The sequence below is a fragment of the Chelmon rostratus genome, chromosome 7 (genome assembly GCF_017976325.1).
Source record: "Chelmon rostratus isolate fCheRos1 chromosome 7, fCheRos1.pri, whole genome shotgun sequence".
In the NCBI taxonomy this organism is placed as follows: Eukaryota; Metazoa; Chordata; class Actinopteri; order Chaetodontiformes; family Chaetodontidae; genus Chelmon; species Chelmon rostratus.
The window spans coordinates 692,556-720,453 of record NC_055664.1 but is presented as its reverse complement, the minus strand read 5'-3'; the positions used below and the strand labels follow the sequence as shown (position 1 = coordinate 720,453).

The 27,898-nt window shown below is 40.5% G+C and overlaps 1 protein-coding gene across 1 annotated transcript; it reads left to right on the top strand.

The window, feature by feature from the left end:
- The first annotated feature begins 8 nt into the window (after nucleotides 1–8).
- LOC121609120 (Na(+)/H(+) exchange regulatory cofactor NHE-RF4-like) lies at nucleotides 9–24,932 on the top strand. The gene is made up of 11 exons (XM_041940670.1): nucleotides 9–233; nucleotides 3,783–3,810; nucleotides 5,086–5,233; nucleotides 6,300–6,361; nucleotides 6,470–6,681; nucleotides 10,008–10,079; nucleotides 11,876–12,005; nucleotides 17,696–17,835; nucleotides 17,922–18,129; nucleotides 24,542–24,738; nucleotides 24,834–24,932. The coding sequence occupies exons 1-11, from the start codon at nucleotides 9–11 to the stop codon at nucleotides 24,930–24,932; spliced, it is 1,521 nt and encodes a 506-aa protein (XP_041796604.1).
- Nucleotides 24,933–27,898: the final 2,966 nt, after the last annotated feature.

Below are 27,898 nucleotides of genomic sequence, written 5' to 3'. Positions count from 1 at the left end.
ATTGTGGCATGGATGCAACACGAAGATGGGACCTCACACACGTGAAGATCCACAACCTGCAGCAAAGGTTCTTGAGGAGCGGGGACTGTGAAGCAGTGTCCCAGTACCACAAGAGTCCACATCAAGGCACACAGATAACGGAACAAAACACCAACCAGCAACAACGATGGGAAATGGACAAGAAACAACAGATCAGTCTGAATATTACTGAACTGGAAGAAGAAGAATTTTCTGTGAGTGAAAAATAATGGTTCAAATGTTTATATGTTTGCTTATTGTATATTAGTATATTGTATTGGACCAGAATAATAGGAGAGGACAAATTGCAAATTAAAAAGTCCATCTTGCAATTTATCAATTTATACAAATACAGAATGATCCTTTCCCAAAATCCAAACATTGCTGTTTTCAGTTGTATACTTTCAAAATCTTGCTCACTCCTGGTTTGGTTTCTTCAATGTTACCAACTCCAGCTTCAAGGAAGGAAGTAAACTTGTCAAAGAATTGGCTATTTCTGTTCCTAAAAAAAAGCCCATACCAAGCTGACATAGACAGCTGAACTGTACGTCACCAAAACTCTGGGGGAGGGCCAGCAGACCAGAGATAATGCACTGTGTAAAAACACCCATGCTCCTGTACATGCTTTCTCCTTTATTTCCTGTGCTTGATCATGTTCTGTGCATGTGAACTTAATGCGCTCACAACATGGAGTAGCCTACATCCCAAGCCTTAAATTGCATTGCATGTTTCACTTAAATCTTTTCCTTGTCTCTTAGTTCCTTCAAACAAAGATGAATGGAGAGATGCAGGAAACCATGTGAGAAGAGAAGAAACAAGGATATAGGATTTTAGAGAAATGAGACCTACTTTCCTCTGAAGCGTCATTCTGAAACGATGTCCCTCTCTGATGACATTGGCTGCTGATTACAGTTGGATTAGCCATCATTTGTCTTTAATAGCTGTAGAGACTTTGGTGAATCTGTCTCTGCACAAATATGCACAGTGGTAATACTAATGAAGACGCACAGTCAAATCAACAGCTACGGTTTTGTCACAATCACAAGTTGTTCGGAAGAAACCAACAGCGAAAAAGTAGCTGTTCAGGAACAGGTAAAAAGTGGGAGAGATAGAGAGGTAATTATCAGCAGGTGGGGCAGAAGTTAGTGAAGTGGTCAGCTGGTAAAAAGTCTTCCATGAAGGCTGTTATGTATCTTCACTTGTGGCTCCTCAGAGATCCCTCCCTGTGCTTTCCTTGTGAGGAGGGAAGTAAAGTATGGGAGTAAATGTTTAACCCAAGGCTGTGGAAATGAGTGACCATTTCACCTGTTGAAGGAGTCTTTTATTGTCTGCGTGTGCTGTGAACCTTGTCTGTCCACAGTCTGAGCAGGACTCAGGACACTCAGGACTCCATGACGTCTTCTAAAGGTATGCTCTTTCCGCTTCACAAACTGATGACTTTCCATGATTTGTCAACTCATATGCTGCTTAGTATTGACATTTTTTTTTTATTTTAGAGAAGTCTTCATGTACAGTTGTTCAAAATAATAGCAGTGTGTTTAAAAAGGTGTGTAAACATCAAAATTCTTCAAATAAATTGTATTTTAATGAACACAAATGCATTGTGGACACTGCACATTCTATTTCAAAGCACAAAAACTGGAAAAAGTAATTGAATTTGATGATATTTTACAGAAAGTCAAGAAATATAATGTTAAAAAAAAGTAGCAGTGTTGACATCTGTCTTTACAAACTCAAAAATGTACTGTATAAACTAAGAAATGCTTGAAGATTCAACTTTCCTGAGAATCATAAATGAATATTTAGTTGCATAACCACCTGATAACTGCTTCACATCTGTGGTGCATGGAGTCGACCAACTTCTGGCTCAGTCAACAGGTATTGCAGCCCAGGACAATTGTACCACATTCCACAATTCCTCTGCATTTCTTTGCTTTGCCTCATGAAGCATTTTTTATGTCAGCCCACAAGTTTTCTATGGGATTAAGGTCCAGGGGTCGTGCTGGCCTCTCCATTACCTGAAACTGTTTGTCTGGAACCATGATTTTGCCCGCTTGCTGGTGTGTTCGGGGTCATTGTCTTGTTGAAACACCCATTTCAAAGGCATTTCCTCTTCAGCATACGGTAACATGACTTCTTCCAGTATTCTGATGTACTCAAACTGATCCATGATCCCTGGTATGTGATAAATAGGACCAACACCATAGTATTAGAAACCATATCATGAAGCTTGCACCACCATGCTTCACTGTCTTCACTGTGTACTGTGGCTTGAATTCAGTGTTTGCAGGACATCTGACAAACTCTCTGTGGCCCTTAAACCCAAAAAGAACAATCTTACTCTCATCAGTCCACAAAATATTATGCCATTTCTTTTTAGGCCAGTCAATGTGATCTTTGGCAAATTGTAGCCGCTTCAGCACGTCTTTTTATTAACAATGGGGCTTACAGTACTCACAGGCTACCTTAAATCTTCTTTGATCCTCCTGGAGCTGATCATTGGATGAGCCTTTGTTATTCTCCGATCCATTCGAATAGTCGTTTTTCTGCCTCACCTTTCTGGTTTTGGCTGCCATTTTAAAGCGTTTGATGTCATTTTAGTTGAACAGCCTATCATTTCCTGCACTTCTTTATAAGTTTTCCCCACTTTTATTAATTTTTTAATCAAAGAACGCTCTTCTTCTGAACAGTGTCTTGAACAACCCATTTTACTCTCTTATTTAAGGACAAATGCACAGCCTGCATATGCAGCGTCAGTTGCCTTGGTCCTTAAATAAGGGCCACCTGTTTAACACGTATTTTTTTCACAGAATCAATGACCTCACTAAGTTAACTCATTACTGCTATTTTTTTGAACACGCCCCTTTCAGTTAATGATTCAGTTTCACAGAATCAGCAGCATGCACAATAAATCATGCCTGTTGGGTCTGTTGGTTTTCTATACCTTTACTAAACCTTCTAGAAACTTACTTGCAGTGTAGAAGTTGAAATTCTAACAAAAACAGTGATTTAACTTGCTAGTGATGTGGGACTGCTATTATTTTGAACACAACTGTAGATGATTACTTGGCTGCCATACAAAGACTCCAGTTGTTTCTTCCTCATTTAACATTGCCTAGCCACAGTCCTAGTCTCAGAACTTATTGTGTACAACACTGAGGCTTTCACAATTATTAACAGATACCTCTGGTGAGATAATGTTCCACAGTCAGTGGAAAGTTGTTGTGAGATGCCTACTACTTACAGTTCTGTCCTCGGACAGAAAGTAAGTAGTATGAGCTCAGTAATCATGACTTTCATCTCGAAGGTTCACTCATCACAGATATGAAAGGTTTTGGTGGAAATGTTCAGATAAGAGCTGTTTGGTCTGTGGGAGCCCATTTCCGTCGAAAAGTAAAAGTCTTTCTGGTTGTAGTTGGTTTTCTCTGTGTGTACATGGTCAGTGGTAGATTTAATGATTTAGGGCTGAAACCCAGCAACACCCTGCCTTATTCTCATCCTGTCTGCATTAGAGTGTTCTTGGTATTAAGAACGTTAGTGGTTGCTATGTATGCAGAAATTTACCCTGACATGAACTGCATGAAGTGGTGGAGAGTACAGTTTTTAGATTGCTGCACTTCTGATGATGATATTTTTTGAATAAAGGCCTGGTAGTAAACACTTACCTCAAGGTGTCTGTATGTGATGATGGCAGAGCAAGACAACAGCTGTCTGTGGCTACAAGAAGGTACGAGTGCCTCATTGTGTCACTGTCACTCCCACAGGCTGCCAGGATGCAGTGGAATTTCCACGGTAAGTGCAGCTGTGGATTCACTGTCTTAATATAAATACCTTTCAATATACAGGAAACTGATGCTTTTGAAATGACCATGCCTGTGTTACAGACCATTCTCTACAAATCCTAAGCACCTTGCATTAATGCCAGTTTCTAACATTTTTCAAAGTATTAGTAGTGGTAGGTTTTGTTCAAACAAGTAACAAAAAACACTTTTTCTCACTTCTTTTTATTGGTATATATCCATGCAGATCATTTTGGTTGTCTAGGTTTTAAGTTATTTGAAATTTCTGCCTCCACTGCAACACAATGGAAATGACTGGAATTTAGTTTGTACTGCTTGAATCAGTGAAACAAGACATTAGCTAAATTAAACAGGAACAGCCTTTCCCAGAACAGTGTTTTTGATACTCAAGCCACTGTTCTGTTTCCATTGGTACTATGTATCAAAGATAAGAAAAATGTTGACAATGTGTTATGTTCATTGCTATGCAGTGATTAATTGTGATAACACGCAGATATTAACTGAACTGTGAGCTCAGATGTACATCACTCCTAAACTGTTAATAGGTTTTCATCCTAACATTTCTGTGTTTGGTACGGAAAGGTATAAAGTTAATATATGTTCCAACTCTATCAGCAGACAAAAATGTTTATATTATGTTTATATTATTATTATTATTATTGATCTTCAACTATGGCACAGTTAAGATTACAGAAAGATGGTGGTTATGACAAACAATGGTTCATGTATACTTTGCACTAAATTACATTCCATAAAATGATGCTGTTTTTCATGAATACATCAAACTAATGCATATTCATTACCAGGAAACCCCTGAAACACTACTCAGGTAGCTGAAACATGACATAATGAAATTAATGTAAACTCCTGGTTCCCTGTTTATAAAATGAATGCTAAAGTATCAAATAGCACCATCGACTACCTCACCAAACGACCACAGTATGTGAGGCTTCGCGACTGTGTCGGATAGATAGATATATTTTATTTATCCCAAGCTGGGAAATTGCAGAGAAAAACAGAAAAAAAAGAACGAACTGACAAATAAACGAAACATAAAAAATACAACGGGAGCTGCTGCTACAGGCTGCCACCTGGGACGGCGCCAAAAGGTCAGAGGGATGTGGCAGTTTGCAGCATCGGGGCTCCATAGGGTACTGTGCTCTCTCCTTTTCACTCTACACATCTGACTTCAGACACAACACAACCAGCTGCCACCTCTAGAAGCCATCATTGGATGTGTATCGTAGGGGAACGATTTGGAATACAGGGAAGTCATCACTAACTTCGTCAACTGGTGTGGACCACCTGCACATCAATGCCGGCAAGACGAAGGAGATGGTGATAGACCTCTGCAGGACAGCACCACAGACTAAATCGGTGTGCATTCAGGGTTTTGAGATTGAGATCGTGGAGAAGTACAAATACCTGGGTGTCCACCTCAACAATAAACTGGACTGGTCCATTTACACTGATGCCCTGTATGGAAAGGGCCAAAGTCGTCTCTATCTGCTGAGAAGACTGAGGTCCTTTGGAGTATGTAGGACATTACTGAGGACTTTGACTCTGTGGTTGCATCTGCAGTCTTTACGCAGTGGTCTGCTGGGGCTGTGGAAGCTCTGAGAGGGACAGAAAGAGACTCAATAAACTGGTCAGGAGAGCTGGTTCTGCCTGGACTGCCCTCTGGACACCACAGAGGATGTAGGTGAGAGGAGGATGTTAGCAAAGCTAACATCGATGATGGACAACCCTCCCACCCCCTGCATGTCACAGTGGAGGCCCTTGGCAGCTCCTTCAGTAACAGACTGCTGCATCCAGTGTGTATCCATCAGATGTCAGATTATTCAACTCCAGCATCGCTTAACACAAGACTGTGTTGATGTTGTTTGACAAATTACGCTCAGGTCCATACATTTTGTGAAAAATTACATATCATTTACTGTTTTGTATATTTTATTCTTCTGTACAATAGTAGTAACACTATTATTATTTTTAATCTGAAGGCAGTTAACATTGTTCTTTTTCCACAGCTACTGGGGCAATACACACTTTATACATATTTTTTATATATTTGTTCTACATTTTTTTTCTTTTATATAGTCAAATTTAATTTTGCTTGTATAATATGTACAAACAGTATATATAGTCAACTTTTTATTTTGTTTTGTTTTTTTCAAATGTTCTCTATCTCTGCTGCTATTTCTGTTTCCACTGCTATCACATGCTGCTGTAATGTCCAAATTTCCCCGGCTGGGGATGAATAAAGTTTTATCTTAACTTATCTTAGCATATGTTGAAATGGTCAGCACTGAGGATCAGTGTTTGGAATGAAATACACTTCCAAAACACTGCTTTGGTCCTTTTAAAAGTTAAAGACATTTTGTATGCTAGTTTTCATATAAAAATTAGTTCTACTTCTTCATCTTCTAGGTTTCGATACTGTGCAACTGACTGTCTTTTTTTAAATTATTCTCTTTATATCAGTTTTACATTCAATCCAAAGGAAGGGATTGATAATCCAGCTCTGGTCATCACTGATGATCCTGGTAAGGTTTGATATCCATGCCTTTACATACACAGTTTTTCCAAACTCTTATAAAATAATTTCTCAGTGTCCCAACAGTGTTCATTATTTTGTGTTCCCATGTGTGCAGAGCCTGATCAGAGCCCGGTTCCCAGACTGTGCCAGCTGAAGCGTCTGGAGGGACAGAGCTTTGGATTTCACCTGCGGATGGACCAGAAAAGTCAGGGTTTTGAGATCAAAAATGTGGAGCCGTGGAGTCCTGCAGAGCACAGCGGGCTCAGAGATGGAGACCGAGTGCTGGAAGTCAACGAGGAATATGTTGAAAACATGGACTTCTACAGGGTCAGTGTCCAGAATTTAACAGAGAACCAGTCTGCCCATCTGCTGTCCAGGCCCCAGTGGGGGTGGGCGATGTGGCCCTAAAATAATATCATGAAATTTCAGGGTATTGAGCCCGTGTAGTTTGTCTGCTTGGTTTACAGCTCACAATAGCTGTTGAACTCTGCTTGTGATATTTGTGGCTGTCCTTGTACCGAATGTGAATGTGCTTCTGGTTGAGGTGGTGGAATAAGTCTGTTGTATTGCCTCCATTTTGTTTTTAAAAATTTTAAAGTTGGTTGTAGATCTGATCTTCTGTAAACCACTCCCACACTATAGTCTCTTCCCTTTTTGTAACTAACTCCTACACTGTGAAGCCAGCAGCAAAGTTATTTCGACTTTCAGCCATACTTGTTGTTGCTGTGCATCACAGTATAATGTTATGTCAGCAAGTTGGAATATTAGCAATATTGTGAAATAAGTTTTTAAATCATGTTAATAATTACACCGGTAATGATTGTGAACAGTAATGAATTTAAGGACTGCTTTGACAATCCTCGTTGTGTCCAGGTGTGATAATTCAGCATATAGCCTTGCTCTTTATTTCATTTAATAAGTGCATTCCATGAGAAGGTGTTTTTCAGTTCCACCATGTTCATTCTAATACTTGCCTATCCATGCTAGCTGTCACTGTGGGGCAGCTGAGGGGGAGAAGCTGTTCCTGAGCCTGTAGGTCCTATAATCTATTAGATGGTGTTGACACTATCAATGTTAGTCATAAATCAGTGTCCATGTGAAAATTGGCAAACATACTTTAATCTACTATATATAGCCCCTCTGGCCACACTTTCATTGTTGTCACTGAAGGTTTCAGTTTGTGGTGGTGTATAGTTGGGGAGTAGTGAGAGGTGATCAGACTGCCCCAGGTGGGGGAGAGGAATGGTGTTGTATGTCTCAGCTATGTTGTGTAAATGTGGCCCAAGGTCTTCTCTCCTCTAGTGGGGCAGGACACATTGAAATTTGGGGAGTACAATCTTCAAGATGATGTAGTTGAAGTCACCAACAACAATACAGACTGCCTCCGGATAGGTAGTCTTTTTGTTTGCTGGCAGCATGGAATTCTTTCATTGCCAGCTTAGCATTAGCATATATGCTGCATATCAGTAGATGCAAACTCTCTAGGCAGAAAGAAAGGTCTACACAATGAGATATTCTAAGTTAGCAGAGCAGTCACTCTTGAATATAGCAGTTTCCCTGCACTGATTTTTGTATACATAAATGCATAGTCTCCCCCCTTACCAGAGTCATCTCCTGTTCTACCCACCCTGTTGTTGAGGCATGTCTCTGTAAAAATCATGATGTTATAGTCTTGTTGACTGTACATTAGTGTCGAAAATGCTGAGTAGATGAGGAGTTAGCTTTAGTTTAACCCTTAGCCTTCCTCTACCCCAGTCCTTTTGAAATCTGCAAGTGCCTGCAACCAGCTGAGCTGTCTTGACTATTACTAGAATGAGCCTGAGATTGCTGATGAAGTTGAGTTATGTCCAATGTCCAAAAGTTATTGTAGGGTGTATGAGGCAAGGCTGATCTGAGTGAACAGACTTGAAACACATAGGCAGCTAACTATAATTTGCAGACTCTGGAGAGACACTTGGATTGTGCACGTGCCATATCTCGACATTTTCAAGTATTGGAATGTTTAAAAAAGCCTGATTTTCCAGTTCTTCAATAAATTAAGTAAATTAAGAAGCATGGGCTTTAAAGCACAGCAAGTTCTAACCGTAAGTACCCTAAACATAGTAAACTCAGGGAGTGCCTGCTGGAGAACAAGTTACAAAGGTTAGAAGACTCTAAAGATATTGTACAATATCAGTACTGTTCATTAAAAGATTGCACAAAGGAGACAACAATACTTTGTACAACAGACTAACAATGGTAAGTGGCAGAAAACTTGTAAAAACAACCTGTAAAACTTGTAGAAAGCTACATTCAAATACAAATTCAATAACATAATATTGTGTTATGTAATCCTCAGAAAATAAAGAATAAAAATTTAAACCATGAGAAAGTTCCAGAGTATGCCCTCGATTGTATATAAGGCCTGACACATGTTCAATGAGATTAAAAGATGCTGTGATATTGATAAAAGAAGAACCAAACTGTCAGAAACTGAAATATCATTAACCTGAATGTTAAAATTACTGACAATGATATAGCTTAAGGATAGAGGTCAAAAAGTCACTTAATTCAGTTAAAATGTGTATGTTCTTTTGTAGCTCAAAAGAAAACACAACCCAGCACTCACCAATCAACATAGGAGGTGGCTCCTGAACACCGCAGATCTGGGTAAACTGAGCTTGATGAGTGGGGCATATTCTTCTGCTAGGTTTAACAAAATTAAATTTCGCATGATGAACTCATTAACCCTGTAAAGCCCAAACCATTAAATAATTGACAGAAAATTCTTCAACACTGTATTTTTTTGCCATCTAAAAACACACATGCACACACAAAAAAAAGATTATAGTGTATTTTTTCTTTGAATTGGTCAGTTTTTAGTGAAAATCAGTAAGCAAATCAGTAAAAAAGTTACTAGTAATCGTACCATCCCAATTCCCAACTAGTCATCAATCATCATGATACAGCAAGTTTTTTGCTCTAAATATACCAAATTAAATTTAAATATTTATTTAGTTTATGTTGCTTGATGTTATGTATAATGCATGAAATGCAATAAAATGACAATTGACTGATTTAGAATTGTATGATTTATATACCTGCTGTATCAAATTTGATACGTCATTTTCAACACGTTTTTACTAAAACATAAATTATGAAATATTAAGTAATTTCAAATTGCTTCAATTTAGCAGCACCAGGTGTGGAGTCCCGTCTTTAAATGGGAAATCCCAGCATGCGTGCAGATGACAGGGAATCGCTACATCACACAGGTAGATTCCACTTACTATGGGGAGAGTCATTGGCTCACCAGTAGTATAGAGAAAGACAGGCTGGAGAAAAGAAAGTCTGACATTACCAACCATAGACAAGAGGAACGTTCCACAAAACAAATGGACATCAAACCAAGCTCACCGGAAATGATCAGTGGCATTTTCTGTTGCCATGAAAAACATTTTTAATCTAGGCTTAATCCTTATGGCCTGTGAGAGATGAAAGTGAAGGAGAGATGGCTGTCCGCTCACAGGTCCAAAGCGTGAATTCTTCACAAAAGCCTGCTTTTTGTAATTTGAGATGAACCTAAATATGGAAAGAACAAGGTCTCGGGGTCAGACATAATGAAAATTAATTTATTTACTAAATCACTTGTGTCTCTCTGTAATTCTTGACAGTTGGTGAGGAAAATCCAGTCATGTGGCTTGTACCTGTTTGTCCTGGTGTTGGGGAGAGAAGAGTATAAACAGGTACTGTGTTTGGATTAACTGATAGTTTACAATCTTTCCCATCACTTCCATTCCACATGTTAAGGACAATAAGTTGGTTTCATAGTAAACAGCATGTCTTGTCATAACAGGACAGGTACAGGTGAAACCTTAATGTTCCATTTTCAGGGCACTGACACTGATCAACGGTTTTACAACAATGGCAACACTGAAAGGTGACATGATGGTATGCCACTCTTGTTCTAGTAACATAATGCTGATTCTATGATGTTGTCCACAGAGGAGGTGTTGTGTGAGCATCAGAAGCTTCAGAGCTCTCTCAGTGTGCAGACAGATGTTGGTATTTTGCAGCTGTGGCAACATTATGCCTAATAACATAACTTTGCTGTTACACTGACAGAACTTCTTACATTGGACTTTAGATTGCATTTGAAGTTAAATGCTGTCCAATGAGCACTCGCAATGTGTCACTATCTGTCTCTATCAGCACAATACCAGCACACAGTAAATTTCATTGTATGTATTGTTTATTGCCACATCATTCTTTGTATACACTGTTTTCTGTTTTTGCAGTGCTTAACTTATTTTTCAGTCTTTTGGGGGCGTTCGTTGTCTCTTTGATGTCTTTTTTCTCTTTTCCATCTCAGCACATTGAGTACAATGTTTCCGTCAAATTGGAGTGAAATTCCTTGACCAATACTTGGCCAATAAAGCTGATTCTGATTCTGATGTTAAATGTACATGGCTAATATGTAGCTACAACTAGGCACTGGAGCCAAGCAACCAGAAGATTAGGGCTCATTACCTCCCTGACAGAGTTGGTTATATTTCAGTATAGCATAATAGTATAAGCGACTGCTGCTACCTGCTGGTAAAACAAAAAAAAAAAAAATGTCACCAGTCAGTGGAAGACAAGTCGCTGACTGTCTTTATGTGACACACACCAGGGGCATATGTTGGTAAGAATCATCAGACATTAGTGGTAGAGTATGTGACAGCGGAACACCAGTGTTATACTGTTTTCATATGGCATATGACCCAGGGAAGGCTATTTTTGAAATGCAATGGTAATGGATTGCTACCTATAGAATAAGTAATGTGACCATTAATAACTTCATCAAAATAAGATAACTTGGTACATTTAATTACTTTTTGATTACATTTCTGACAAATATTTTAAGATAGGAAATAAAGCTAAAAAGTCCTAACAGCATAATTTAAACATGGCATTGTGAGCCTCACAACACTGCTAACTGAAGCTGTACTAAGTTAATGAGTGTTGTTAGATCTCACATAAGCTGCTTACATCACTTTTGAAGTAGTGCTGAAGTTAGCTAAGATTTTCTGACAAAGGGTTCATAAATTCAAGTGCAAAAGACATCTGGTAGCTAGTGATCAATTAATTTGTCATGAATGGAGTTTAAATATAAATATGTTGCCTATTGGATAGGCATCAAGCAAAATATTGGGCTATCTTACATCTTGAACACACATAAATAACATGGTGGAGTGAAGGCACTTTATTTTATGTGACTTATTACATTAAATTACCTTTAGGTGTTTCCTCAGGTTTCACATTGAGCATTTCAATGTTGACAGCATTTTCATTGGTAAACAAGAGTTCCACTTTACAGTAATTAGTAGTTAGAACCCTTTTCTGGTTTCACAATGAAATTATTGTTGTGTGTTGCACACTTTCTTAAATTGACTGGAAAGTCAAATACCTAAATCTGATTACTGTGAGTTATTTTGCAAGATGTTGTTCCTCTGATTCATTCATCCATGAGTTGAATCCTGCTGGTGTCTCTCCTCTCCAGGCAGTGTCTATTGGTGTGGACATGCAGACACTGGCCAAAGCCTCCAAAGGTGACCACTGGTCCAGACCCAAACTATGTCACATCCTCAGACACCCAGAGCATGGCCTGGGGATGGCCATCTCAGCACAAGGTACCAACACACTTCTATCATTCTTTGACAGAGCATTAACTACTCATTACAGCCTCTCTGAAGACAATACACACAGATTCTTCACTAGTTCACAAGATAGCCAACCAGTACGCCTTTCAGGAGATGCAATGACGATCCACTGGCCATTAATGATCCATCTTATTGCACCCATTTCTTTTAGTTCAAATTAATTATAACAAGTGTTTTGTGAATGACCTTGACTCTTTGGGGGGTGTTAACATCTGTGGGACAGCTGCAAGTGTGCTGGCCAGGATTAGCTGGAGAAAAGAGATAGAGAGAAAGAATGACCACAAATGAGAGCAAAATGCAGTCAAGATTTTTTAGACTGAGTTGAAATGAAACAAATGCACATAAATGAGGTAATTAACAAGTTTGGTATTGAACCCCTGAAACGGTTTGTTGGAAAATTGACCACTACCCAGTTACCTGAACACTCAGCATAGCTAATTTTTGAACAGGCTGATTACTAAAACAATTTTCAAATTTTACACTTAATATTGAATAGACAGTGTAACATCATTAAATGCAGAGAGAACATCAAGTTATTGTGCTACATGAACCTAATAGCACTAATATTAAAGTTTACATCATCAGTAACTCCTGCACCAGTAACAGTGCCAGAAACAGCACAGAGGATGATGTTACTGTTAAATCACATTAGTAGTTAGCCTAAACTTTTGTTGGTAACACTTTATTTGAAGGGGTGTGTGTAACACTGACATGACACCGTCATAACCATGACATGACACCTATCATAAACATTATGTTTCTGACTGTTGTCATTTGGTTAATTATGTAATTTTTAATGGAAGCTTGATATTGTTTGAGAAGTCTTTATTATAAGAACTCGACATTAATCAAGACAACAAAACCATCAACATCATAAACATGTCATAGAAGACTTAATAATCAAACATAAAGAAACAATTTGTGTGTTGTGTTAACAATATATTAAACTGGCTTATGCCAGGATCAGACTACCTAAATCTAGCCCGATTCTGAGATGATGATTTTGTTATGGCCAACAAATTATCGTCATCATGATTGATCGTGAATGACTTTGGGGGACAATGAAACAGAAGAAAAGTTTGTTGGCCATACTGTCTTTCAGTGGCACCCAGGAGTTCATTCACAGCCTTTTTTTTCTTTTTATTTTTTCTTTTCTGTTTTTTAAATTTATGGGTGGATTGGCATTGGCTGTCATGAAACTATTACAATTGTACCATGAATACGGATCTACTGTATACGGATACAGGTTGATGATTTTGATGAGGAAGTCGCTGAGTTTAGTTGGTGAAGGTCGACAGGAGAAAAGCTGTCTAAAAATACGACAGGTTTAATAGATACTTCCATGGTTTCCGTATTTGAAGATAAATTACTACCCACTGAAGGCAGAAGTATATGAATTCTGTCTCTAATTGTGAGAATTTTATCATTAAAGAAGCACATGAGGTCATTACTATTGAGGCTTAAGGGAATACGTGGTTCAATGGAATTATGACTCTCTGGCAGCCTGGCAACACCAGTTGTGTCTGGACATCTTTTGTACAATACATATACAATACATATACCACTGGGCCCTTGAGCTGAAACAGATCTTGCTTTTTTCACTACCTCCTGGACCTCCTTTAGGCTAGGCTCCCTTAGCTCAAAGTTGACTATGGGTGTTGGTGGGTTTGTGAGAGCCTTCTGGGGATTAAGTGTGTGATCTCTCAGCGGATTGCTCAAGGTGTTGTTGAGGAAGTGGTTGATCTCCACTGGTAAGCATAAGAGGTGACCGCTGAACTTGTCCCCTAGAGCAGTGGTCCCCAACTCCCAGGCCGCGGAGGTACCGGTCTGTGCAGCAATTGGTACGCACAAGAAATAATAAATTATTTCCGTTTTATTTAGCAAAGTTAGCAAAATGAGTAAAAAACAGACATCTTTGGAAAGTTTCTTTGCAAAGGGGAAAGGGCCCAGTGAAGCGACTGAAGAAGAGCCGACGACTTCCAAGACAAAGGAAGCTTTTAACAGACAACAACAGGAGTCCTACTTGAAATATGGATTTGTCGCGACAGGTGATTCACACACACCAAGCCCACTCTCATATGAGGCAATGAAGTCTTCAAAACTGCTTCGCCACTTGGAGACCAAGCACCCTGGAGTAAAAGACAAGCCCCCGGAGTATTTTGAAAGAAAAAAACAGGAACACGAAGGACCGAAGAAATTACTGAGGGCCACCACATTAATAAATGTGAATGCACTGAGAGCAAGTGGAATTGCTGGTTCTTGTCATTTATTTATTTTTCCACGTGAACTTTTTTAGGGGGCAGAGAATGTTACCAGAGACTTTGATCTTATACTCATGTTATGTTGTTGGCACAATGCTACAACGAAGCTGCTAATAAAGTTGCATATGAGTACACAGTGGATTTACTACTACTAAATCCTGCATACCAGTCCTTTTAGTATTGAGCCATTTTAACTTTTAACTTGGAACCCAGGTAAAATAAATATTTGGTCATATGTTACTTAGAAATTATGTTTAGAATGTCTGTAATTGTTTTGATCAACGAACAAAACAATTACAGGCACAAAAGAAAAAAGAAGGAAAAGGAAAGTTGCCTGTGTTTTCCAGTTTCTCTAGCCACAGGTGTTTGCACTGCTATTGGGGGAGCTTTAACTAAATGGAAAAGGTTTAGCTGAGATGAGATCATATGGTCTTGTTATAACGATGCCAATGTGAGTTATAGCTCATATGTACTATTTATTTCTTTTTCATGGCTATGCAGGATTTTAATCAAATGTCTCTGGAAAGGATTGCTTTATTGGCTCCGTTCTTTTATTTATGCTCTTCAATACAATATTAATTTATTGTAATTTCTCAGTTCTGCTTTGTGATATTCCCTTTACAAAGCAGGGGTGGTTATAGCAATATATATGTTTATATATATATATATATATATATATATATATATATATATATAAACAGAATATACACTCTAAGAAATGATTCATGGAGTTAGTAGGTACAGCTCAAAATCAACAGCTTTTTCTGGATGAAAAAATAAGTTTGTTATGTTTATACATTCTAATGAGTTGATGAGTTGATAACTTAATTTAATAAGTTTGTTTAACTGAAAATAATAATAAAAAAAATAACTCAATAATGCATGGATTTTCAACAGATATTTCTGCCTCAACTCAAAATATAGGTGTATTCAGTTGGCACAACTTAAAAATCCATGTCCCTGTTACTTAATTAGCTGAGTAGCCTACAAGGCTGAGCGCGAACAGACCATGCGGTTGACGTGGAAGACACGAGTGAGCACAGCACACATCTGCTAACTTTGTGGTTTGGTGAGTAAAAATTGACTCATATTAGTCACAACAGCTTAGTAGTCAGTATAAGAAATAGTTTTACACAACAGGTGCTTTTTCTTGGTCAGCAGTGCTACTGTGTAAGCTAGCAGTAACTTAGCTGTAGTAATTCGGTCTAACCTCAATGTTTGCTAAGATTTGTTTAGGTTGCAAATGTTGATTGCCACTGGTTAACTTTGTTTCTTTCAAATTTATTTAAAACTTGTAGTGTTGAAGCAGCAATAGCCTCATGGCTAGGCTGTTGTAGGTTACTGCACCCATTCGGTTTGTTTGTGTTCGGTTAAACTCTGAACTATACAATAGTTTGCTGGCTCAACATAAAAAAAATGAGGTAACAATTTCCATGGACATTTCTGAGTAGAATGAAAAGAAAATAAATAAGTTAGATTAACTAAAAGGAGTAATTTTAACACAATTAAAATTAAGTTGGTTTAACTTAAATAAGCTTGTAGAGGAATAGGCAAATCATGTTGATTGAACTTAAGTAACTGAGTTGGCCTAACTAGAAAAGTCGTGTGGCATGTACTTAATACTAACTAAGTTGAAATAACTTAAAAATATCCATGGAAATTGTTACCTCAATTTTTTTGCGTTGAGCCAGCACATCATTTGTTAGAGTGTACTTAAAGAATTATTGCTGGACTTTTTAACTTTCTGGCATTTCTTGTTTGTTTTTTAGTTGTATTGTGGCTGACGCTGCTGGCAGTCTTCTGGCAGTCCGTTGATGTTACAATAACAGTGGCAAAAAAATAAAGTTTGTACAGCAATGTCATATCGTAGTATCAGAATGAAAATGAGGTGGCAAACCAGTTTCGTTTTGCATTGTACTGTTTGCTTTTGGTTGCATGTCAGCCCAATTCAATGACAGACTGTGTGTGTGTGTTTTGCTTCTTAACTGAGGAGCTCAAGGGCCCATTATGATAGCCTGCACTGGGGCCCTCCCTCTGGAGGTCAGGCTGGTGGCCAGCAGCAAAGGCGGAATCTCGCTCAAAGCCGGGGATGTGGCTTGAGATTAGAACCAAGGACCAGTGGCAGGAAATGTAAGCACAAAGCCAGCAACATGGCAAGAGGACTGGAGTCCAGTCAGAGAACGGCTAGACTGAAGGGCTTACAGGACTGGAAGCCAGCAACAGAGAGGTCATCAGGAGAGGTGGTGAGGCCAGGGAAACAGGAAGTTAATGAAACCCCATCACTGAAGACCGCTGCATGTCAGCAGGATCATGTGATAGCTGCAGCTCTGGCTCAGTGAATGACTGCAACACAGGAACTGTAGACAACTGGAGATTGTTGTAGCCCTGCTGTGAGTGTCAGTCAGGCTACCGACGAGGAACCAGGAGCAGGTGTCGGCCAGGCTGCCGACTAGGGATCAGGAGCAGGAGCAGACTTGGGCAGTCAGGCAGTCCAAGGTGCTGGGCAGCGGGACTTCCATGGCACTGGACAGTGGGACCTAATGTGGGAGAACTAATGGGACAGGTGAAACTAATCAACAATTACAAAGGCAGGAAAACACAAAAACAAGGAAGTAAAGCAAAAGATGACACGGAAAACTTTCAACATAAAGAGGAAATAACAAAACTAACAACCAAAACCATGACAGGAAATGCGCCTATTTGGTAATACTTTGTTTCCAAGTTAGATGAGTCTTATCTAATCAAATCTAATTTTAATAGTATTGTCCTACATATCCTACATATTCTTTACAAACAATTGTTGTTCAAATACAATAAAGCAATAACATTTAGAGACATCTTCATGAAAAGTCCAAATTATTCCACTGTAGTTGAGCTCAAAGAAATATTTCATGACACAACTATAATAGTCTTATGTCCAAGCCAATCACACAGGACAGTTTAATGTAATATTTAAAAAAGTTTCTTCATAACATAATGATAACTAGGCCTGATATGGCATGAATATTACGTGTTAATATCAGGTTGTCATAACAAAAACAGTGCTGTCTTGGTTAGAGTCATGATAAAGACAGTGACAGGTTACTTTGTCTTGGTTATTGTCAAGTTGTTCTCACAAGGAAATTTCAAGCAGTGTCAACTTGTATTAAAATGACATAATTGACAGAATGGCCTTGACAACAGTTTCTAAAGACTTAATGTTTATGATAGGTGTTATGTCATGGTTCTGATTGTCTCATGTCAGTCTCTTGCAAACCCCTTCGAATAAAGTGTTACCCATTTATCAACAGCTAAGAATGACTTTCTGTGTATATTCTAGTTTATCTTGTAAGTACAACAGTGTTATACCACGTCATACAAATAACTATGATGACTATGATTATAGTATCGATGTGTCAGCAGGTCAGAAGGGTCAGTATGTTGTGAGCACAGTGACTGACAGTCCAGCAGAGAAAGCTGGTGTGTGCACTGGAGACAGACTGATCTGGATCAACGGAGTCATGGTGTCACAGCTTACGCACTCCATTCTCAGCAGAACTGTATGAATCCAACTTCCTCAGTCAGATCTTACATGTGGTTTGTTAGACTGAACATATGTGATTCACGCAGTGTGTTTGCTTGTCAGGTGAAGAGGAGTGGGGACTCAGTGACAGTGCTTGTCATCGATAGTGAGAGTGAGTGTTGCTATGTCAGGAGGAAGATGCCTATCTTGCCTGTGGTGGCAGAATGTCGCAGTCTCCCACACATTGCCAAGACCATGCACCTGGTTAAAGGCCACAATGGATACGGCTTCCTGCTGAGACAAGAGAAACTGGCAGGCACTCGACGGATAGGTGAGATATACAGTGACGGACACATGACAACAGTCTAATCCACACACAGATACACACACATGCACACTCACCTCATTCAAGATTCAAGATTGCCTTTATTGTCATGAAATTTGCATTGCAACCCCTGTGTAGATAATAAGAAAGATAATAAAATAAAATAAAGATAAGAGAATATGGAGACAGCTCACCATTTTATGAAGACAAATGGTGCAGTAAAAAGCTGATACAACGGATTACACAAAGATAGTGAAGAACTGAGGAAACTGCAAATGTCAAAAACTTGCTTTAGTGTACACAGAGAAGTCATCATTAACCTGTACAAACTGAAATCGTTCTGAAAAGTAGGATTTAAACCAGCTTAATGCAGTTCCCTTGATGCCAATAAGGTGTTCCAGTCTCTGTAATAGGATACCATGGTCAATAGTGTCAAATGCGACACTAAGATCTAGTAATACCAGTACAGAGACAAGTCCCTTGTCTGGTGCACTCTAAATCCTGACTGGAAATCCTCAAATAAATTATTGTTATGTAAAAAGGTTGCACAGCTGACTAGCCACTGCTTTCTCAAGAATTTTAGAGAGAAAGGGGAGGTTAGATATAGGTCTATAGTTGGCTAAAACCCCTGGATCAAGAGTAGGCTTTTTGAGGAGAGGTTTTATTGCAGCTACTTTAAAGAACTGTGGTACATAGCCTGTTGACAGAGACAGGTTGATCAATTCTAATACAGAAGATCCAATTAAGAGTAAAACATCTTCAACAGTTTGGTCGGGATGGGATCTAAGATACAGGTTGATGATTTTGATGAGGAAATTGTTGAGATTAGTTCGTGAAGCTTGACAGGAGAGAAGCTGTCTAAAAATATGACAGGTTTAACAGCTACTGCTATGGTTTCTGTATTTGTAGATAAATCAGTACCCACTGAGGGCAGTTGCTCCTGAATTCTGTCTCTAATAGTTAGATTTTTTTCATTAAAGAAACTCATGAAGTCGTTACTACTGAGGCCTAAGGGAATACGTGGTTCAATGGAATTATGACTCTCTGGCAGCCTGGCAACACCAGTTGTGTCTGGACATCTTTTGTACAATACATATACAATACATATACCACTGGGCCCTTGAGCTGAAACAGATCTTGCTTTTTTCACTACCTCCTGGACCTCCTTTAGGCTAGGCTCCCTTAGCTCAAAGTTGACTATGGGTGTTGGTGGGTTTGTGAGAGCCTTCTGGGGATTAAGTGTGTGATCTCTCAGCGGATTGCTCAAGGTGTTGTTGAGGAAGTGGTTGATCTCCACTGGTAAGCATAAGAGGTGACCACTGAACTTGTCCCCTAGAACAGTGGTCCCCAACTCCCAAGCCGCGGAGAGGTACCGGTCTGTGGAGCAATTGGTACGCACAAGAAATAATAAATTATTTCCGTTCTATTTAGCAAAGTTAGCAAAATGAGTAAAAAACAGACATCTTTGGAAAGTTTCTTTGCGAAGGGGAAAGGGCCCAGTGAAGCGACTGAAGAAGAGCCGACGACTTCATGAAGTCGTTACTTCTGAGGCTTAAGGGAATACTGTTCAATGGAATTATGACTCTCTGGCAGCCTGGCTACAGCGCAGAAGAGAAACTTGGATTGTTTTTATTTTCCTCTATTAGTGAAGAGTAATAGGTTGCTCTGGCAGTTCGGAGGGCTTTCCTGTATGTTTTAAGACTGTCTTGCCAGGCGAGACGAAATACTTCTAGATAGGTGTAACGCCATTTCCTTTCAAGTTGTCATGACCTTTGCTTCAATTTGCGGGTTTGGGGGGTATACCAAGGAGCTAACCTCTTCTGTTTTGTTGTCTTCTTTTTTAAGGGGGCAATCGAGTCAAGGGTCATTAGCAATGAACCTGTAGCGCTATCAATCAGATGATCAAGTTGAGAAGGACTAATCTTGTCACAGCAGTCCACTGTTGTACTGAGACATTGCATTGAGTTAAATGCTGATGAGATCATATCCTTAAATTTAGCTATAGCACTATCTGATAGGCATCTGGTGTAGGAATTTTTGCCTTATGGCGGGAAGTCTAGTAATAGGCATTCAAAGTAATCAAATCAGTATCCATGTCTCATCATTTAAAAAGAATTAACAGTTAAATAAATATAGAATTTAACTAATTCTGGGCTTTTTACTGGGCTTTGTTTTTTTGACCAAATACCTGCTTGTTGCAGTACTGTAGGCAGAAAGAGGTTCTGAATGTTTTGGGGGGAATGCTCGTTGTATTGTTCAGGGACAGGTGAGAATATTGTGGAATGTGGGGATGTGAAGTGTTCCCTTTTAGTATGCTAAGTAGAGAGCATACCAGGCTATCCAGACCCTATTGTGTGAATTTGATGGAATGTGAAAGTAAGATTAGGATACATTTGAATTGAAAGTACTTACATACATATTACGTCCATATATATGTTTTTGTTTGTTTTACTTTTTCCATTTCAGAATGCCACCAGCAAAGAGAGGTTCTTTACAGTGTGCAGCATCTGATTGATGCTATCTCAAATGGAGACAGCTATTTTGAGATGGAAATCTACAGCCCAGCTGATGATTATGTGGATATTGAGCCCCAGACTAACAAACACACCATGCCACATGACAGGTATTGTTGGCTGAAAAAGGATTTCATTAGTCCCAATACTGATTTTTCTGGTCTGGATATCACCAATGATGCCGTTTCCCTCCACACACCACTTGTGTACTTCCAGAAGTTTCTGTCAGAAGACATGATTCAGGCTCTGGCAAAAAAACACAAATGAGTACCACTTTCAAAAGAATGGAACATCTATAAACACAAGTACAAAAGAAATTGAAAAAGTGATTGGCATGTACCTAAAGATGGGCAAATATCTGGACTCATTACTCATATCTACATTCACCACTCTTCTGGAAGCTCTGACACAGTACCGCAGGTCCAAGCTGTTGAATTTTGGAGTACGGTTTGGACTCCAAACACCCCCTAAACTGGACTTTATTCCACCGGAGCTGCTACTGACCCTAGAGCCCACCACCATCCCCCCACTGCTGCCAAGGCGACGGAGGAGGCACTGGAAACAAAATAGGGGCAAGAGAGCCGGCTTGCATGCTAGGCTACAAGCTAACCCTCACAGACTGGCTCTTCCCAGTCTCTTCCTCACTAACACCAGGTCTCTCACTGACAAAATCAGCAAGGTCCATCTCAGGATAATCTCTCGCAGGATGGACAGCTGTGTTGGCGTCACAGAGACCTGGCTGGTGGACAACATCCCGGACGTAGCGGTGGAGATAGCGGGGCGCTCTCTCTACTGGGCGGACAGGTCTGCAGCTTCAGGTAAGAGCAGAGGCAGAGGTTTGGTGCTGTATGTACACAATAACTGGTGTACAGCCACACGCACCGTAAGCACATTCTGCTCTCCTGATCTGACAACTCGGAGGCGGCTGTGATTGTGGCAGGAGACTTTAATCACGTTGAACTGAAGGCGGTGTTTCCCAAATTTCATAAGTACCTAAACTTTCCTACCAGAGACAATAACATTTTGGATCAGGTTTACTGCAACATCCCTGCTGCTTACAAGGCTGCAGCAGCTCCACACCTGGGCATGCCAGACCACATCTCAGTGGAAGTTATTCCTGCCTACAAGCCTCTGGCCTGCAGAACAAAGCCAACCACCAGGACCCTCTGCACTTCAGGACTGCTTTGAGCACACAGACTGGGCTGTGTTCAGTGAAGAGGCAGACCTGGAGGAGTATACATCATCTGTATTGTCCTATGTTCAGTTCTGCACTGATGCTGTCCTCCCTGTTAAGGCTGGCTGGACAGCACAGTGCAGTCCCTGCTGAAAGCCCGGGTACTGCCTACAGATCTGGAGACAGGCTGGCTTATAGCAGGGCTCAACCAGAGCTGAAGAAATGAACTAAGGAGGCCAAGCTCCGGTATAAAGAGAAAAAGAAGATCCACTTCAATAACAACAACCCCCACAACATGTGGAGAGGCATCAGAACCATGACGAACTACAAGCCTAACACTCAGCTCATCAGCCATGACTCCACCCTGCCTCAAGCCCTTCACTATCATACCGGCACCTGAGAAGACACCCATCACCTGTCTGAATGATTACCGGCCTGTTGCTCTGACCCCGGTAACCATGAAGTGCTTTGAGCAGATTCTTCTCAGTTACATCAGAGGCTTCATCCCCTCGGACCTAGACAGCCTTCAGTTCGCCTACAGAGGGAATCGGTCCACAGAGGATGCTGTCTCCATCACCCTGCACACAGCCCTGACCCACCTGCAGCAGCCCAACACCTACATCAGGATGCTATTTGTAGACTTTAGCTCAGCTTTCAACACCGTCATCCCAGACAAGCTGGCAAGAAGCTACACGCAGTGGGTCTGCCTGTGTCACTGTGCCACTGGATCAGAGACTTTCTCACCAACAGGCCTCAGGTGGTGAGAATAGGGAACACAACATCATCCCCTCTGGTCTTCAGCACGGGCACGCCACAGGGTTGTGTGCTCAGCCCGACCCTCTTCACCATGTTAACTCACAACTGTGCTGCCATCCACCCCACCAACACAGTCGTAAAGTTTGTGGACGACACTACAGTAGTGGGTCTCATCTCAGATAACAACGAGATATGCCAGCTCACCCAGTGGTGTTCGGCCAACAACCTGGTGCTGAACACAGGGAAGACCAAGGAGGTCATTGTGGACTTCAGGAGGTCCAGGAAGACAGCTCACGCCCCCCTCCTCATGGATGGAGAAGTGGTGGAGCGTGTGGACAACATCATGTTCATGGGCCTCCACATCACATCTGATCTCTCCTGGTCCATGAACACCTCCCGCCTGGTGAAGAAGGCACAACAAAGGCTCTTCTTCCTCAGTAAATTGAAACTGGCTGGACTCTCCTCTCAGTTGCTCGTCAACTTCTACAGGGCCACAATTGAAAGTATCCTCTGCCTTAGTGTGACAGTGTGGTATGGCAGCTGCATGGAACAGGAGAGGAAACAACTGGCACGGGTGGTTAACGGCATCGTGGGCTGCCCCCTTCCTGACTTGAACTCTATATATGCAGGCCGGGACGGGGACCCCACGGACCCCAGCCATCCGGGCCACAGACTGTTTGTACTGCAGTCATCAGGAAAGCATGTGGGATACTGACACATTGAAAACAGTTTACACAGTACAGTGGAAAACCGCAGGTCAATTGAAACTTCTTTCTCCACTAATAACTACCCAATGACTGTTTGTTGTCACCAGTCCACCCCCAGTGTCTTTTCCTAAAACTTGAACTGAACTAGAGACAGTTCATCTTAGATTTTACAGTGATTTTACAATTTCAGGATCATGTTTAAGTAGAAATATGCTAATTCAACAGGCCACTATTTAATTCCCAGTTATTTTGGCAAGTAAAACAGGCAAATCTAACTGGATGAGACTTTAAAAAGATACCAGCTCTCGATAGGTAAATTCTCTGTACATGACTGTCCAGATGGTGAATTTTTAAATAACTCACTCGTCTAAATTATATGAAGGCTTATGCATAATTATGTCCATATCCAGTTTGAGTGACAGCTAGCCACTAAGTTTCAGCAATGAGACTTAATTCAGTCCTCCTGAACTCCTGAATTTGGTGGAGTCAGGCACTGCCAAGATGACATCAGCTGGAGTCACGGAGCTTGACAATGGCTCTTTAACTGCCTATGGGTGACCTCTTCTCTTCCAGTCATTGTCCGGGAGGCAGACACCCTCTCTACATTTAAGAGTAGGCTTAAAACTTTACTTTTTGATAAAGCTTGCAGTTAGGGATGGCTCAGGCTTGCCTTGGACCAGTGTCCATACCAATGTATATAACATATACTTCTTATAGCTATAAATTTATAAGAGCTGCCAATACTGTTTCTGTCCATTCTCTCTCTCTCTCCCTCTCTCTCACCCTCACCCAACCGGTAGCTGATGGCCGCCCACCCAGAGCCTGGTTCTGCTTGAGGTTTCTGCCTGCTAAAAGGAAGTTTTTTCTCGCCACTGTCGCCATGCGCTTCTCTGTAGATTAAGAGTTTGGCCTGTACCTGCTCTATATGGAAAGTGTCCTGAGACAACTTTGGTTGTGATTTATTATTATTATTATATAAATAAAACTGAATTTAATTGAATTCATGGAGACTATGTCTACTGCTTTATATAGTGTATGTTTCATTCTTAATTTAGTACCTGGCTTTATTCTTGTCAAAGCAAACAGCACTTAGCATCTTATCATGGTCTAAATGCTGTTTCAAAGGCTTAGGAACTATAGGATCAGTGTTGGTCCAACCCCTTATACATGCAACTCTCCTCAAAACCATTCTGGAAACCTTTTTAATTAGGTAGTTGAAAGTCTCTCTGTACTTCTGTTCTTTCCTGTCCAAACCTGTTGTGACTCAGTTCATGTCCTGAGGGAGGTAGATGTGGAGAGTCCAGCTGAGAGGGCAGGGATGGAGGATGGAGACCTGCTGCTAGCTGTCAATGGGGAACCTGTTGAGTCTATGGAGCATGAAGACATTGTCAAGAAGATCAGACAGAGTGGTGATAAAGTCATCCTTACCTCTATATCTATACCAGGAAGAGACTTTTACAGAGAGGTATGTGCAGTGATTTAAATTCACACAACTACAGTTAAACAAATAGTGTATCAGGACTTGTTATTAAGTGCCTTCTGTTGTTTTCCTGCAGTTAGGCATTTCTCCACTGTTGTTCGATGACCAATGTACACTCCTGGATGACAAACAGCAGACTGTCTCCCACTGCACTAAGAACCAAAATGGAACTCCTCTGAGAAATGGAGACGGATGTTTGACATATCTCACAATATATGCCCAGGACAGAGAGGAGACTGGTGCTGGTTTCCACTCAGACTGTGTCCCAGACCAATCAGGAACTTTAACCACACAGGTATGATGTGACGATTCATTAAATCCTCTGTATTGTGACCCTGGCAGAAATACTGTGTCCGGTCCCAGTAAATGACATTTACCAGTTTGAGGCCAATATCCAAATCCTACATTAAGCCATCATTTTATTCTCATTCAATGAAATGAATTTAGCTTGGTGAGACCAGTGATTGTATCAGGGTGGACATGGCAACGCCCCTGCAGGGCACATTCTCATTAGACAGGCTGCATCAGAAAACACCAGCAGTTGCTGGTGCATTAAAAACCGAAAACACTACATTTTCTCGATACACAACATATGCATTTATGGGCTTAATGAATTACTTTTATTGAGTATTATCTATTATAATTAACTATTGCCAGATGCCCCAAATCATGTGTTCAAAATAAATTCTGAAGTTAGCAGTCAACTCCCTCAGGATCAATTCCTCTCTGTTCTCACCTGCCATATTTCTATCATGTAAACTCAAGCTTGCATGTCTGTATTCCCCTGCCACAGTGACGTTGTAGTCTAGGTACCAGCCTGTCCATTTATAGCAGCTTACAGTTTGGTCATCATAATCATAATGAGGGGTGTGGTCCAAACTAGGGTGCCAGAAGGGGGTAGGAAGTAGGGAGGGGGCTCCACCTGCTCCACATTTCTTTTAAGTCATGGGTCACTTTATCCCAGTTTCAATCATTTCCATCCACTAGATCTTTTCAGACTACTGAGTACTCAGTAGACTGAAAGGATTGTTCCTCCCCCACGCCGTACGGCTCTTCAACACCTCTCGGGGAGGGCGGTAAAAGCAATAATCAACACAACAACTCCGGACTCACTACACACTTACACCACACACCATGGACACACATACTTTATCACACACACATCTATATGCTGGACTTAAGTGTGGACAATCAGACTGTTGCACACTGTCATTTTGCACAACTGCACTACTGCGCTCACATTTAACCGCCTGTTGTATAGCTTAGTTCTGTATTTTTATGTCACTATTTTTTTCTAATATTGTTAGTTTGTATTTTGTATTGCATTTCTGCCTCCTTACTTGAATGTTGTTCATATTTTGCATGCCCTTGTGTTTCCACCCTTTGAGCTGCTGGAACTGTAAATTTCTCTTTGGAGATTAATAAAGTATCTATCCATCCATCCATCCATCCATCCATCCATCCATCCATCCATCTACTCATGGGTTGGAACGTCAACATTTTGAATGGCGTCTCAGCTGGTGTGATTCCATCGCAAGATTGTCTCTAGTTGATTGCAATTTTTGAATGCCAATAAACCAGCGCAAACTCAATAGGCTTCTACCCCTTCAGAGTTGTGTTTAAACCTTAATAAATGCACGGAAATGAAAAGAAGCCTCCATTGAATCTGAAAGTCAGATTCATTAAAATCACTGAACTAAAAAGGCTTGTTGTATATTTTTCATTTCATCCTGATGAATGTCCCCTGTTCATGAGGAGGTGTGCATCTGTGAGATTTCCTCCAAAGCATAATTATTTATTAATAGTGCAGCTGCCAAGAACATGAGAGTCATGAGAGCAAAGCCATACTGTGACAGACATAAAGATGGAATGACTTGACAGGAGATGTCAAAAACGTCTTTCTAAGGCAAAGTGGCCCATGACTAATATAATAGGTGACAGTCAAAGATAGTTGATGAGAGAATATCACAGCCTACAGCTGGTGATGTGACACTGTCAGGTGTTATATCAGAGAGTGACCCTGGACAGACCTGTCTGGGGGAGGGGGGTCCCTCTCCTTCAGTGTTTTATATGTTTTATATAAAATGTGTGCATAGTTACAAAGCCCAAAGTCCAGGCCAAAAGGAGTTATTATTCTCTCCAACAGAAAACACTGCTTCTGAGCTGTCTGAAAAGCTTTGTCTGTAGTCTAGCCCTCTCTTATGTTACATGTCTGCGTCACTATGAAACAACACCACCTCCTGCTTGGTGACCATCCTCCACTTCGGTGACCAGCCCACCTCCCTGTCTGCATGCATTGTTATACAAAGATGTGGAAGTAAACATTCTGAGCAAGCAGAAAGTTTCTCAGTTGCTTACTGCAAGACAAAACACAAAAGTCTCCCACCAGTCAAGGACAGATGAGTGGATTAACTTTTTTTTGGTGGAAATGAAATAAAAAATATCCAGAAAAGGACAGGGAAACTCTTGTGTGTACTAACCATTTTACTTTGGACTGCTTTGAGGGCCAGCACGAAGCTCCAGTTCAGGGCTGTTTGAGTCACGCCTTAAGAATAAAAAATGAAATAGATATTGCGGGTTCCAGCCCTTTTGCGTGTATTAGAAATAACCAGCTAAACTGACCACAATTAGCAGTGAGTAGCAAAGAGTTGGTTTCAAACACTTCAGCTTGTTTAATTTTATTTAAACATGGATTGAGACCAAGCACATACTTGTTTCATCATCACAAAACTAGCAGAGCTCCAATAATAGCTCAAAGTACCAACATTTGTTCCCCCTTCATTAGATTTGAATGAAACTCTGTATGTTCAGGAGATAACAGAATCTCTCTCTGCTCAAAGGCATCTTGGGTTAGGAGCACATTTCTAATAGGCCACTCCCATTTGCATGAATCACTATGGCACTTCAGATTTTGGTTAATACTTGCCCCAGATCATGCACAGTGAAACTGGTGAAATTCCGTCAACTGGGTTGTGAAGTACATTTTTTTTTATATTTGTGGCCCTCCCTGTGGGTTGGACCCAAGATGCCTCAATCAGCTTATTCCCAAACACCATGGTCATTGTCCTGCTTTGTCCCACCCCTTGGCAAGTTTTTTCATTGATGGAGGCCATGTTTTTTTTAACTGATCTTGCTCATTTATAAG